At 33.5% G+C, this 15,909-nt stretch overlaps 1 protein-coding gene across 2 annotated transcripts in view; it reads left to right on the top strand.

Moving 5' to 3' along the window:
- Window positions 1-6,677: 6,677 nt before the first annotated feature.
- LOC123696814 (serum response factor homolog) overlaps window positions 6,678-15,909 on the top strand; it is a 172,019-nt gene continuing 162,787 nt past the window's right edge. For both annotated transcript variants that reach the window (XM_045643182.1, XM_045643181.1), the window contains exon 1: window positions 6,678-7,200. In XM_045643182.1, coding sequence (XP_045499138.1) covers window positions 6,802-7,200 — 399 coding nt within the window. In that variant the 5' untranslated portion in view covers window positions 6,678-6,801. The remainder of the gene's footprint in view (window positions 7,201-15,909) is intronic.

The raw sequence follows: 15,909 nt of genomic DNA, 5'->3' as shown, positions 1-15,909 counted from the left end.
CGATATATTCGCGATCGCAAGCCGCAAATCGTCCGAGCGCCCTTTGTAGCACCGACAGCCCGCATTGTACGCTCTAACACGGGAGGTGTTGATGTCAAGCCACACAAATATGTAACAAGTGAAAAAGAAAATGCAGAGTCGGGACGCAACAAGCGACTGCGCTCCGCTCCGCAATTTATTTACGCGTAACACGACTGAAGTAATTTTAATTAGAATGGCCTTTTAATGAATAAAGACATAAAGTGTGTTGTGAAATTCCACGGGATTTCCGCGAATTCTTATGTGTCAAGTTTAATTGGTGATTAGGTATTGTTATGCGTGATATTACCACATATTACCTACTCTTCGTGAATCTCAAGTGCTCCATTGTACGATAAAAAAATTCACCAAGAATGTTAAAGAATTTTAGTTATTTTGATCGGCGAAGAACCTGCATTGATTTAAGTATAATGAAATAAGTATTTAACTGAGATGGTCTCTAGCTGATGATATTGTATAGGTACCTTCGTACTTACATCTGATTTAGATATTTTTGTATTGTTGATTTGTTGCTACCTACCTACTTGCTAGTTTATAAAAGAGTAAACGCTTATTTCTATTATTAATGATGAGCTTTTTCATAATTGTATCGTTTCTTTACTATTATGTAGCGCTTAACTAAAAAACAATATCATAACCAAATCTATTATTCATCACAAACCACAAATCTATACTCAAACTGAAGAGTTTCTTTGTTTGTTTGAACGGGCTAATCTCAAAAACTACTGGTCTGATTTGAAGAATTCTTTCGGTGTTAGATAGCCCATTTATCGAGGAAGGCTTATAGGCTGTATATCATCACGCTAACCAATAGGAGCGGAGCAATGCGGATGAAACCGCGAAGCACAGTTAGTAATTAATGCTAACTTGCTTAATATTTTACGTAACTAAAATAAGTATACCTACTGACCTATTCATCTTAAACCTAAGGATTCAAATGTAACATATATAGGTATGACTACTAAGATAAGATTAAACAATCGATGTTGATGACGTGAGTGATTGAATATAATAAGATACCATTTTCAGGCAGAACCTAACACCGCTGGTTCATCGAACCGCTAGACGCTGACGAATGACGTAACCATGATTTAATTCTTTTAGGGACAAGAACTTCTTTTTGTTTATTACCATAGTATTATAATATTATCTGTGTTATTACTAATAGTGGTTTCACAAATTCTGGATGTATTCTGTTCAGTTTTTCTATCTGTTGGAATGATAAATAATGCCAGATTTAAATCAAGAAGAGTTAAAATGTAAGTAGGTATGAAGGACATGATCATTTTTTTTGTTTGGTGATTCTCAATGTTAGACAGAAGGGCTACTACATTTTAACGCGGACACGTGGGTGAACTGAATGTTGCATGCAGGTTACATGCGCAAGGGCGTCCCCCCTTGACGGAGATCACGAACCTCGGCTTGAGTGGAGGAGAGGAGTGAGTGGAGGAGGATGGGCACTCATCCAGGGGACATGATCAGTAAGCAGTGAAACCCATGGACCGTAGTATGAGTATGCAAAAAAAAAAACAATGATATTATGACGAACGTGTATTTCGTAGACAAGTATGATATTATTATAGAGCAATATATTATTAATTATTATAAGTAGTATTATAGGTACCTAACTATAGCAAGGTCAAAGTCTCAACGACCCAGGAAAATGCCCAGAAAAACCTCCTAGCTCTAATTAAAAATTGATATCGGATTTATAAAACATACAATTTTAATTATTAATTATATTATATTATACAATGATATTTTTATATTCGGTTCATAGAGTTATTTAATAGGCTCTAGGTCCTAACAAATGCAACTCGTCCAATATTTGCGTCTTTAAACAAGCCAGAGTTTAAAGAGTGAAACTACGTACCTATATATCTTAAGATAGGCGTTAAAATTTATTTTGTTATTTTAGTGTGGTATGGTGTGGTACTGATAAATTGTTTGAATTTTAAACCATAGATTTCCTTTGCGCTTACCAAATATGGTTTTATTTATTTCCTAATAGCCTATTTGCGCCTATAAATGGACAAATGTTCAAATTATCCCTCTAAGTTAAATTATCTCGAAACTCAAAATAGATCCAATATCTTTCAACCCAGAATGATGTAACAAATAAGTATTAAACTATTATTTTGTAGTATAGTAAATACTTAGTAGTTTTAAAAATGATATTTGCTTGTATTCGATATTTTTATCTTAGGTAGCTGGTAACTTCTCGGGAGTATCATATTGGTCTTGTCTGAATATCAGTTACGGGGCGGCTATAAATCTCGAAATTGAGGATGAGATTTATAGAAATAACGTACCTTCCTCTTTATTAGGATGGTCAGTGCATATTCTTTGTATTTGAGTTTTCTGAAAGGAAAAAGACTAGAAATTTCCATTACGACCATTTATTTCTGAAACAAAATATGTAAACTGACCTCACTTCATATTCAAATAAGTAGTCAATTAATGTATCCTGCATTAATTTCGGCCACAAGATATCATTTAATATTCGTACATCGCTAAGTCTAATATTTATTTCATTGTTCAAATTCCTAATCATTCAAATCTTGAATTCAAGGCATATACACCCTACACATAATATTGAATGGCATTGCGTCACTAACCATCTCTGGCATAGGTACGCCGCTTTTGGCATGAAATGTGTGCCGTAAATCGATTCATATAAACATTTGATTACAATTAAATATATTGTATGTATTACTGTCCAATATCCATTGTTAATATGAGGATAACCTTTGTAAAGCTAATAATAATAACTTTTACATAATATGTACAATTTGAGGATTTAGAATTACGTAGGTTTGTAGGTAGTAAGTAATATTTGCGATGGTAGCTAATGTTATATTGCTAAGAATTTCAAAATAAAGCGTTAAGCGGTGTCTTCCAGGCTGCCCTAGATGAAGAATAAAGAACAGGGTACCTAGGTAAAGTAAATGTAACGTGGGTGGCTATGAAAACTAAAGTATCAAAAAGTATGTGTAAACGTGACTCTGTTACTTATTTTTTTAAAGGAGGCAGAATAGGGATCAAGATGGATGGGAAATAACTAAGGAAATAACAACTTCAACGTATTTGCACTCCGAAGAGGTCTTATTAGAAACCACTACGAAATTAGGATAGGTAAGTGGTCGTATTTTCGTAGTTCATAAAACTAGAGTAGGTAGTTCGTGGATACAACTGATACGAATTTAAATTTTAAGCGTAATCAAAAAATGGAAAAAAGGCATTTAGGAGCCAATTTAATTTTGGTTAAATCGCTAAGAAATACCACAATAAAAGCCTTAGGAAAGAAACTTGCCAAAGCGTAAAGTTTACAATTTCTGGTGCACTTTAGACATGGTTGTGTCACAGTGAAGCGTGTAGGTACCCGACCCGTAGATGTATTCGAGTACATTTTTAAGTCAATTGTGGAGCAATTTTAGCCTTAGTGGATGTAAGCCTAGTACCTAAATCCACGATATGGAATGGGACCCACCAGATAACTTCTCGCATTGCCACGAAAATTTTAATTTAAGTATGTAACAAGGTTACAAGTAGGTATGTGTCGTTCTAGAGAGATACTTCCTTGATTCGCAAATAAGCATAATAATTAAATATTATGCATTATAGTAGGAAGGAAAAAGTGTAAAAGACCATAAGTAAAATATGTAGGTAGGTATGTAATATATTTTAAAACATTAACTTATCTAAATATGTACCTATATTCCAATAAATTACATAATTTAAAATTTATTATCAGAGTAGGTAAGCACAGTTTTTCCTTTGAAAACGCGGGCTAAGCCGTGGGCGGAAATCTAGTAATAAATAAAAATGAAATAGGTAGTTACTTATTAAATTTTCAAGGTAGGTACCCAACTAGATCCATACTTAAGATATTTAAATAAACCAGACATTTCATTTTCATACGTATCGAGTTAAAAAATATGAATAACCGAAACAGCTACTAAAAATTGGTTACAATAATTATTACCTAACAAAATATTTTATATCCGGTATACATAGGTATTATCTAATATATAAAAATCAATGCCACTTTTCGTTGTAATTCCATAACTCGAGAACGGCTGAACCGATTTCGATAATTCTTTTTTTATTATATTCCTTGAAGTACGAGGATGGTTCTTATGTAGAGAAAACGTTAATATGTACCACGGGCGAAGCCGGGGCGGACCGCTAGTACAATATATATAATACTTACCTTTTTCTGTATGGTCGACCTAGGTATATATTCTGTCACTCTGTGACTCGACGGCCGTCTTACAGTGCCACAAACTTAACTGACCCGGTGGCAAAAACTGGAACTACGTGCCGCCATTTTAAAATGTCACATTTTCACAAACTTTTCATACGGAATATTTTGTGTGACACCGTCACCGGATCAGATAAGTTTGTGGCACCCTTGTCTTACCTTACGCGCTACGCTTCGGTCATGTAGACCACAGATTAGGTACTAGGTAAATACCTACGTAAGTCATACCTACTAACACACTCACTTACTTCAACGCCAAACGGATCAAACAATGTTAATCTATGTAAAAAGATGTAGGCTTACTGCTTAGAGTATATATTACAGTACGTAGTATATAAATACATTTAAGATAAATATTCTTAAGGGTTACTATCACAACATTCGATTTTTAAAAACGGCACTAACGCGCACCCGATTGGACGATATGCAGTAAGAAAAGAGACAAATCAAGTACATTGTGGCTAATTAGCCACATTTTGAATTTTGGCTTGCCATTTCCAAAGCTCTAATAATCATCTAATATCAATTGGTATGAATGATATTAGAATAATACAAGAATAGACCGGCCAAAATTACCTACTCACCCATATATTTACAAAAAAAAATCTAATTTCGATTCTATTTCATTATTTTGTTCTAGGTAGGTAGTTACTTTAAAAATAAATTTTAGGACTGAAGAATTCTGGAAAAAAGTAAATCATAGATACCTACCTATAGGATACCTAGGATTTCTAAATAGGTATGTAGGAAGGTACATGTTATTTTTATTTCAATGGCAACTTAGAATTACCCATTTCTTATAGGTAGAAGGTAGGTAAGTTAAAAAACTCCTAAGGGTTTTTTAACGGCTCCTAAGAGCTTTCTCCCGGTTTTTTTAAACGCCGGAGAAGGTAGATTGTAGCTACTTGGTGCAATTCCATAGTAATATTATAAGTAATAGGTGTGATTCAAATGATTTTATGATTCTGAGATTCTGACAAAAACTTTTTCATTTTTCCTTCCGAAAGTACCTACCTACCTGTCTGTGTAGTACCTACCTACCTAGAACCTATATACATAGGAGACTTTAATTTTTATAAGCAGTACGAGTTAATTACCTTATGGGAAGGAAAAAATACCTAATTAACCTAGATATATATATAACAATGTTGTGTTTATAAAATATTGTTTAATTCAATTTTCCCACACAACAATTTTCGAATTAATTGAAAACATTGAAATCCAGTTGAATGAACTCTGACTAAGGACAATAAAAAAGGCTAAAAATGGAAAAATTGCGTATTGAGCACATTTGTGGGCGGCTGACGGACTAGCAGAATTTTGCTAATAATATCTACCATAAAATATACAAATGCGAATTAGTTTTAAATTAAATTTTCTTAACCAATCTCGCCTACATACAAATTGATGGCATAAGGTTTCATTAAAAAAAAAAACACAAATAATAAGGTAGGTAGGTACCTAATTGTGTAATTAATAGATACCTTCCTATCTAATCTTGTATCAAATTTTAACAATAAACAGAGGTGGTGGTTAGGTACATCTACCTAAAGGTATTTAAGATATTATGTAATACCTAATATTTACAAATTCTATGTGAAGTAGGTACCTATACATAATTTAGTAGGTATGTACCCAATAAGTATGATTTGCTGTTTGTTTGATTTTTAGGTTATGGGTAAATTCAGAATATAACTAGGTAGGTAAGTACATAGGCAAGTCATTATTAATTCAAGTAAATTTAAATATTTAATTTGGGTAATTATAGAGGATATTAATTAGGTGGGTAGGTATCTTATTCTCTTTTTTTTTCGTAAACATTAAATACCTATAGGTATCTATTGATATGGGTGCAATTCAAAATGTATTTTCCAATCTGGATTTACCTTCGTAGGTACCACCTAGTTGTTTACTTCAGATATTAAGTTTATGTAAAGTCATATTATAATTTTAAACGTATGGTTAGTAATGCAAGTGAGGAACGTGACAAAGTTTTTAATTATTAGACGTGAAAATCGCCAGCGAGTAGGAGGGATTTCAGTGGCCCCCATTTGACCGCCATTACCTTATTTGGCACGTCTCGATTCTAAATATGGCTCGCGGCCAGCCCACCGCTCTGCAGCCGCGCTCGCGCTGTTAGCTTCCTATTCTATTATTTCTATTTACGAAATAAACTGAAAATAAAAGCTCTATTTTAATACAGATTTTGGGTACTGAAACGTTCGCGGGTTCCCGGTTTCCTACGGATGTGTCGGATTACGCTACATATTTCCATCTCTATCGTCAGACTTTTATATATTTAGTGTGTGAGCGAGACGGATAGAGATCAAGGCGCGCGGGACGGAACCGTGCGAAGTCAGTTGCGGTCCGAGCGGCCAAGTCGTCAGTCCCGCCCTCGGTTCTATCGCGTTTTCGGTTAGTCTCCGTTCGACGTTCGAACGGTGAAGTGTGTATAGCGCTTGTGCGCACCGGTTACTGTGGCGTACTGCGAGGTTATAATGGACGCGCCCGGCGGAGCGCGGGAGCCCCGCTTCGGGCCGCCCTACGGTATGGGACTTCTTGGGGACGTGAATGATATGTACGGTGCTGGACGGCCACCGAGCTCCCTCGGTGGAGGTCTCAGGCCCGGTATGCAGCCCTGCACGGTGCCAAGGGCCGGTGTGAAGAGACCGTCTGACCAGTGTTACGATGAAAGACCTTCCCAAAGTCTCGGCTTGGAGCATTGCGCGATGCCAGACATAGCTGATGATGGCTATGCCTCCTTACAACCGAAGAAGTCGCCACCTTCTAATGGCAAGAAAACCAAGGGCCGTGTTAAAATTAAAATGGAATACATTGACAACAAATTACGGCGGTACACGACTTTCTCGAAGCGGAAGACTGGCATTATGAAGAAGGTGGGTCGCTTGTGCTTTTGGCAATATTCCATAATATGATGTTCAGAAGCACTGACCACTAAATGAATATTGTGTGAAAGTGTATTGTACCTATCATTATAAAAAAGCTCAAATTCATAGTGAAAATAAAAAGTTACAGTAAACTAAGTTTGATAGTAATTTTGTTGTGTTGTAAAATCAATTAAAGTTTGAGCGCTCAAGGTAAACTTAATTTATTGAAATTGAGGAAAAGTCAGGGCATTTCAAATTTATATATTTATCTTTGGTAGTATGGGATTACATAAAATACAAAATCTAGTGACAAAATTAACAGTTTTTCAACAGTTTAAATGAAACTTAAGTTTTATTGTCAGGCGCAGACAATACTGGTGAAAATTTCTTAGGCATTTCTAATTCCATTAAAACAGGTTAAAAATCAATATTGTCTTACTCATAATTAAAAGTATTGATTAAAATATTTTTGTTAACAGTTGTCATAATTGTAAACAATAATAGGCACTGTAACTTGTAGTATTTCAGTTTACTGATTAGCTAATGTGATAGATTATTTTTATTGTTGTTTTTGTTATACAATACTTGAAGCAATCTTCAACATAGAATCTTTCATAAGCAATACTTTCATATTACCATTAATAATTACAGATTCAAAGCAAAATATAAGGTTTATAGGTTATGTTGCTGTTGTCTGACAGATTATTATGGAATATTGTGAAAAAAGTGCCGGAATGTATATATTTCTATATATTTAATAAGTTTTAGTAAATACAAAAGCATTCAATAAGTGTATTCAAAGGGAATTTTGTGTTTATGTGAACATTTGGGATGAAAGTTATGACAGGTGACAGTTTAAACCAAGATAAGTTCAAAGTGAGTAATTTTTATGCAAATACGCCTAAATACATACTAAATAATTGTTTTTTGGATAAAGAACTTGATTTCATTAAAAATTCTATGAAAAGGATGTGATCAATAGCAATAATGTTTGTTTATACGAGCAGCTGTCAGCCTGTCAAGCTGTAATTGCCCACAAAATTCACTAGATGGCGGAAGAATAAATAATATATCATTTTTATATTTCCGTATACCGAACCGTTTTAAAAAGTGATAAGAGGAGCCCGAAGAGAATAATATTATAATAATCCTAAGGTTATCTATATCGTATTTATTAACGTAAAAATAGCTACCTACATATTTCAATCAAAATAGTTTATTACTTGCTAATGATAGAGTATTTACCTATTTGGATAAATTAGTAATGTGACAATTATTAAAGAACACTATCATAGGCATTATAAATAAAATAAATATTAATACTTACCTTAGATTAATACTATAAAACAGGTTATAGGTACGATTTGACCATAGACGCGGACAATTCGAAGGAATAAAATTTTAAATGAAATCGTGTAATAAATTAAAATTGTAATTTTCAATTAAAGCAAGTTAATGGAAGTTAATGATTTAAGATATAAATTATAAATGAACTAATATTAAATGTTCAAGTTACGAAATTAAGGATTCTGCGCATTTAAAGAATTTTAATGATAAACATTTTCTGCTCAATTACCTACCTACTTGCATCCATGACACATTTTGCAGTCATAATGGCACGGCGCAAGTAAGTTGTATCAAAGCGAAATTGTATTTAACCAAATGTTGTATTTAAAGTTAAAAAATGCACCTGAAACTTTTGTTACGCAACTTCAATTTTATTTCTATAGGTAGGTAGGTAAGGCTGTAAATATTTATATTTTCATCCTTTGAACTTTGTAAATTAACGAGTTAGAGATTAGTACCTACTACAATTTTGAAATGACGGCTATTTTATAAGGCATCCTGGAAAAAAAATTAATCTTAATTTTTCAGTTTTAGACGTTGTTCTGTAGAACCGCGAACACACGTTGCGTATTGTTATAGGCCTAGCCGTATTTGGGTCCAATAGATATTTATAAGATATCATTATCAGAGTTACTCAAAATGGAGAAATAAACCATCCACGCGAAGACCGACATCCGCGCGGACGGAGTTGCGGGCGGAAGCTAGTTTTTAATAAATTTAGCAATATAGGTAACATATTTATTTGCGTACTAGCTGTCCCTTCTCCGGCTCTATAGTTTTTATATTTTTTATCGTAATTTTCCAAATAATTTGTTGTTAATCATTATCCTAAATCCTGATCAAAACGGTGACGAATCCAACAAACTAAAAATACCTAGGTTTAATCCTAAAATAAGTTTAGCCGTTCTTGAGTTACAATTTAGTTCTTTATTAAGTTGTATGTAACTCGACATTCTTTTAAATATTAATAGTAGGTACCTAGTATAGATTTATCTATAAAAATACGTAGGTATCAAAATTATGCCAATTTAAAATAGTAAACTTTAAATGTCTAACTTTTCATCTTGTACGCTATAAAATATCGATATGTAGCTGTACATAATAATATCTATAATCTGAAAGGTTAAATTTTTGAAAAGTGATCCCCGAATTTTATTATTTTGAGGTGTCTAATCGATAGCGAGTACCTAGTGAGTTTTCATAATAAACTGCTTTTCTTTTTCTACGAAAATGCGTAGATTTTGTGAAAATCTACGCATTTTCTGTTTCTTATGTTTATTATGAAAAGTCATCAGTTTATTATGAAAAGTCACTACCCTTTATCGATTAGACACCTCAAAATAATGAAATTCGGGGATCACGATATAAAAATGCAGCCAAGTGAAAGATTTCACTTGATATATTCATTAGCTAGTTGTTTAATACCTGTATTTAAAAATCCGTGTATAATATTAGGTTCATTTTATGACTCAACATATAGGTCATTGCTCAACATATCGTAAAACATACGAAGTGATGTCGAAAATAATCAATTATGCCACCACTAGCCCAGCTTCATTACGTAGACATTGTCAATCTGTGTTGGGATGTCACAGTGCCGTGTAGACATGTCCCTGATCCCAGAACATCGGCTTGATTTACCGATAATGGTGATTTTACTCATTCTGCTCCGAATAAACGACGCGGACGTCTCGAATCTAGCAGATCTATTCCTTAATAAACGGTCTACGTTCCATAATGAACATTCATCCTGAGTAGGTATAACGTTAATTGTAAAATATCGTTGAACGGAAGAGTTTATTGACAGAAATATTAATATGATATCTACTGACGTTTTATTCAGTTCCTGGATATACTAAATATTCTGTAATTTTCTTTATGTGCAAATATATCTACTTTCTTAGACGTAATTTTAATTACTACCTATAGAAAGAACAGAAAATATGATCAATATGGCACATACAATGTTGTACCTAATTATGGATTTATATATTTTTCATTCGTTAGTCGGTATTTACACAATAAGTTTTTGCGGTTGCACGCGAGCGGTGTCTCGCAGCGGGTTACGACGTGCCCCCTTCTGGTACATGGAACGTATCCGTCTCGTTAAACCTTTTTACTTTATCTATGCGCTCTACTCTATGCTATTGACTATCTAATCTGTATAATCTTGTTTTGATATTGTTCCAGATAATTAACTTTTGTTCATGGTATTTTTGTAATTATACCATGATATAGCAAAGTTCAAATATTTATTTGATTTGAACGTCATGCTTCGACAAAAATAACTATGAACTTTTAACTTTAAATTTGGAATAATTATGGAATAATTTAAATGAGTCGATATTTGATATAGTAGAGCTACACAAAAAATTGTGTATTAATAATCATCTTTATTTAATTAAAATTTAAAACTTCATATTAGCATTATTATGTTTATTATATTATTATGTTATAATCGTTTATGAACAATATTCATAATTATTTATCTGACACTTCGCAGTTCACACACATACACATAATTATGTTGTCCTTAAATATCAATATATTTTTAATTAAATTATCTTGTTCTAAAATAATTTTTTTTGCTATGAAACTTGTGGAAAGATTCATTGTATAGAAATTGTTGTCTTCAGTATGTTAGTTTATTAGAGGTTAATCTTGACAATCCTTCAGTGGGTCCATCTTCCGTCAAGTGATCGGCTTGTATACAAGAGTAATTACAACGCCGCAGGGGTTTCGAGAGACACGATTTGCCGGCCAACGTCGGCGTGTGTCGGTTGTAGGTAAAGCATTGTGCCTTGGCCGACTTTGTCGTGTTTTGCCGACAGAATCTTGCCGCAGGCTGTTTGTAGTAGCAACGAGATTTTGCTTCTATACCAGCTATATCCTAAAATAAGCTCTAAAGTCTTATATGACGTTTCTTCGAATTACAGTATGAATGTCTTAATGAAGATAATTTTACTTAATTGTGATAATATGTGTAGGTATCTAATTTTCTTTGCCTTTGAGCATTAGTTAAGTTTAGCGTGCATTTGTCGTTAAATTAATTATGATATCATCGTTAAAGCTTTTCATATACAATGTTTCGCAAAATGAAAATATATTATATTTTTCTAATTAAACGTCAAAACGTTTGAGATCACGATCTCAAGGCGCAAAACCGGTCAGAGTTCTAAATGAGTCAACTGCAGTGGACTCAAATGAAACCCCTTACCCTATGATGGCTTTCATTTTATATTGCTTTTGTTCAGAGCGGGAATAAATTATACAGTCCGATATAGGTCCGATATAGTCCTTAAAGAGGACATTTTAATAAATTTAAAATAACGATTATCGTTGGGTCGCTGAGTCGTGATTTCGTTAGCTTCGTGGTTGGGTCTTTGGTTGGAATAAGTCGTCACGAGCGATTACTAAATTAATTAGGGACTAGCCGGGATGTAGATTGCGAGCTAGATTATTTTCCCACACGACTAGTCGATAACTTTTATGTTGATATCATAATACTTTGTTAGTATTATTGCGACTGATATCAATCAGCACCGAAAGTATAACACTAGATGATATTAAGATTGTAGCCAACATTTTATTTTATTATTATTTCATGGACAGTCGGTCACACCAGATGTCAACGGCAACAGTGCAGGATAATGTATGAGCAGGCATCATGTATCAATCTTACAAAGGCGCACGTGATTCTTTACACTGCCGCGAGATGGCCTTAAACTGTTTACGTCTCGGGTCACATTGTTCGGGAACCTCTTTGTTCACTCTGATCGCCTGGTACTTTTGGAGCCGTATTTGGCACGCTTTCGTTTAAATCTTGCAATTGCACATTTCTGGGTAACTTTGAACTTTTACATAATAACTACCTTACCTATTTAAAATTATATAAACTGTTTATATTGGATAAATATATATAATTTCTCAATTATATTTTATTACCGAGACTACAAAACATTAGTAGGTATAATATCGGTCATAGTTACGATGAACACGATCGAGTCGCTTCATAATAATTATTATCACCACTCGCAAATTTTTCGTTAGATGTCCCATCCGCCCTCCGTTGCGCTCTTTTATTACATTATTTAAATAACCTGCATTTTATACCAGTTATGAGATTTATCTTTCTTTCCTACAATTGCTGAATCTAATCCACTAACCATCCTACTACAAAGTTAAAGATCCAGCATACTGTAGGAAATTTCAAAAATATAATAATCGGACTGTGTTGTAAAATATATTAAATAATGGCTAGCTTCCACATGGCTGACTTAGATAGTTGTGTTACTGGGTGAACATAAAATATAGAAAGTCATTGGAATGTGACCACTACAAACAGAACTTTACCTGCATTACAGTTTCGTCTCGTTATGGTACAGCAACTTTGAATGGTACCGGGCGGCACGAGGGCCTTAGATTGATTGGCCGCTTGGTAGGGAATGTCTGGCTTGTGGGCCCGCCTCCCTGCGACACCTAGAGAGAACGCCTTGTTGTTATGCGCGCCTAGTACACGAGTGCCATTGAGCACCAACAGCCTGCCTTTCACAATCGCTATGTGCGTTCACACTTTTTGTATAGTTAATATTCGTTTATTCAAAGAATGCATGTTCAATTAAATTATTCATTAGGCTGAATAAATTACTACCATCTAGATTCTAGTTACTTATATGAAACATTTTTAAATACTAGAAAAATAACTTTTGCAATTTTAAATATATTCCAACATCAATCTAGGCTTAAGTCAAGTTGGACAGATGACAGTCGACTTGCACTGATTAGTTGGAAGGCTCGACAGTTTGTCGATGTCCAATCGGCTAATCGGCGAATTTATCGGTTAGACACTAGTTCGTTAGCCGTCGGTGCATATCAAAGACTCCACAGAATCACGACTGTAGTGTTATCGAAGTAACTTTTTGAGAATACAGCCTGATAACGTGCACGACCAAGACTAGGTAATGCATTATTTGATATGTGACGGAATGTCAGCAGTGTACGCATAATTACTTAAACATTAAAATTATTATTTCTTCTCTATAGCTGTGCATGACGCAGTATTGTATTTCTGAATTCTGAAGCTACAATTACTGGTATAGAGAGCAAAATATCTGAAATTTATAATTAAAAGCAATCAGTGAGTAATTACAGCGAAAGCACGCAGAAAAGTTTCGTTTTACAAAGCGCCCTTAAATACACTATAATTAGTTACATAAGAATTTTAATAAAGATTCAAAATTACCTGAGAGTTGAGACATGTTACTTCCACAACTTCAAAATGCTTTGTCAACTTTGGTCGTCAGTTGATAGTTTATTTATTAAAAGACGAAATTGTCATAGAAAGGAATTAGCCTTCCTAATTTCTTTTAGCTAATTATTTAAAAGCATGTTACAAATCATTTACCTATTATAAGAATATACGAAATGGCTGCGCTTATTTATTGGCTAGAAGACACAGCGTCTCTTTAAATACTTTTAGTTTCCATTAATTTATTATTTGCAATGTTAGCATATTCCATAAGCTGTTTACTGTAATAGGATAATTGATAGTTAAAAGGTGTTTTGCGTACACAGGTGACTTGTAAATGAGCAAATAATAGCTTGATAATATTTTTATAATCAATATTTTCCATAATAGGATCGTTCTATGTTACGTAATATATTTTACTAAAACTTTTATGCTTTTTAAATAGACAAATACCTCATTACATAAAGTAGATATCTTTAAATCTATTTACCAATCTATACTAAATCAATTAGTAATTTTATTTAGGTAGTTGAGTAATTCATTGAAACTGCAAGGAGATAAAATATTCAACTAGTAGGTACCTACCTGCCTATTCCTACAAATTGAACATTCAAAAGAACTCATGAATTATCCAATAATAGTATTTACTACCCGGACTGCGGTATCATTGAATTTGTTATTTTATTCGGTTCCAGGTTTTTCAACCTATTATTATTAAACGCAAATAAAATTGCTTTTTTAATACAAGGTTACTTTAAAAGCTCTTTTGAGTTTAAGTACCTAACTATTAAAGTGAAGTCCCATGTCCCCTAGTGGGGTAAGGGGCAGATGCATTATACATCTGTTTCACTGATCGATTTTCTTTAGGGACAAGTAGGTGATCAGCCTTCTGTGTCCTGCCAGACCGAGACATTTTTATTTCTTCGTCTCCACCGGGAATCGAACCCAGGACCCCTAGGTGTTACGCTCACGCGTCAACCACTTTACCAAGGAGGCGGTCAAAGTAACTATTGCAGGAGGAAAAATGTGAATAGGGAATGTTGAAATTTTAGGATATCTGGCACCTATTGTATTCTCAGAAAATAATACATTGGGTACCTACGTAATAGTAGTAGTAAACTATGAATTAACATAAAGATAAAATTCTTAATTTGTGCTTCTTGTGAGTATTGACAAATGTAACATGGAAGTAGAGATCGGTATTCTTATTAAATGCCTTTATTGCTTACTAACTGATTTAATTAACACGCAACACCCACCTGTCTTGGTGCACTAGCTTATTATTACCGAGATAATTGACCGACAATTTGCTCCTTGAAATTATTGGATTCTATTTCTTTCAATAGTAGGTGGTAAATAAGATAATTGTACATGCAAATTGATTATTTTGAGCAATTTATATCTTGCGCTTGTTAAAGATGAAATAATTTAATTTATTGAATGTATGAGTTTAGAATTTCATTTTTTTTAATATTGTATAGGTATAGATTTTTATATTTATGTTATTTTTGTATTGGTGCAATTACGTTGCAACTTGTAACTCTTTTAGCTTGTGGTAAGTGGTAACCGATACGTTCCGTTACAATTATAGCGATGTTGTGTCATAATTACATTGACTTCATTCAACTGGTTTTATTATAACTAATTGTTCATGTCTGTAATAAGAATTGTATTAATAATAGTTACAAGTGATTTGAGTTTAAATGACAAATGATAGCTATCATAACTAAGGTTATAGTTATAAAATAACCGTAGCTTTTTTCATTATTTTTAAACACATAAATAAATGATGAATTTTAAATTGTTACCTACCTATTGGAAGTAGGTTTTTAAAATAAAGCAAAAGCTCGCATAAAGATTCCGCGCCTAAGTATTTTGTATGTTAGCAAGGATATAATTTAAATTAAATGACTACGAAAGAAAAATGGCTCACGCGATACGTTTGCGTTTTTAATTTTCGCAGTCGTTCATATCAAGTGAGAACGAGAAATTTATACTCGGCGGTGCATCAGTGTACATAATTACTATAATCCCCTAATGTACCATATAAATTACGTTTAACACGTAAGCTTTATGTTAAACCCAGCTACACCTGCGTGCAAATGGTTAGATGGAAATAGTCA

The sequence above is a fragment of the Colias croceus genome, chromosome 13 (genome assembly GCF_905220415.1).
Source record: "Colias croceus chromosome 13, ilColCroc2.1".
Taxonomy (NCBI): domain Eukaryota; kingdom Metazoa; phylum Arthropoda; class Insecta; order Lepidoptera; family Pieridae; genus Colias; species Colias croceus.
Note: the sequence above shows the minus strand (reverse complement) of the source record. Positions and strands in the feature narration are given on the sequence as shown.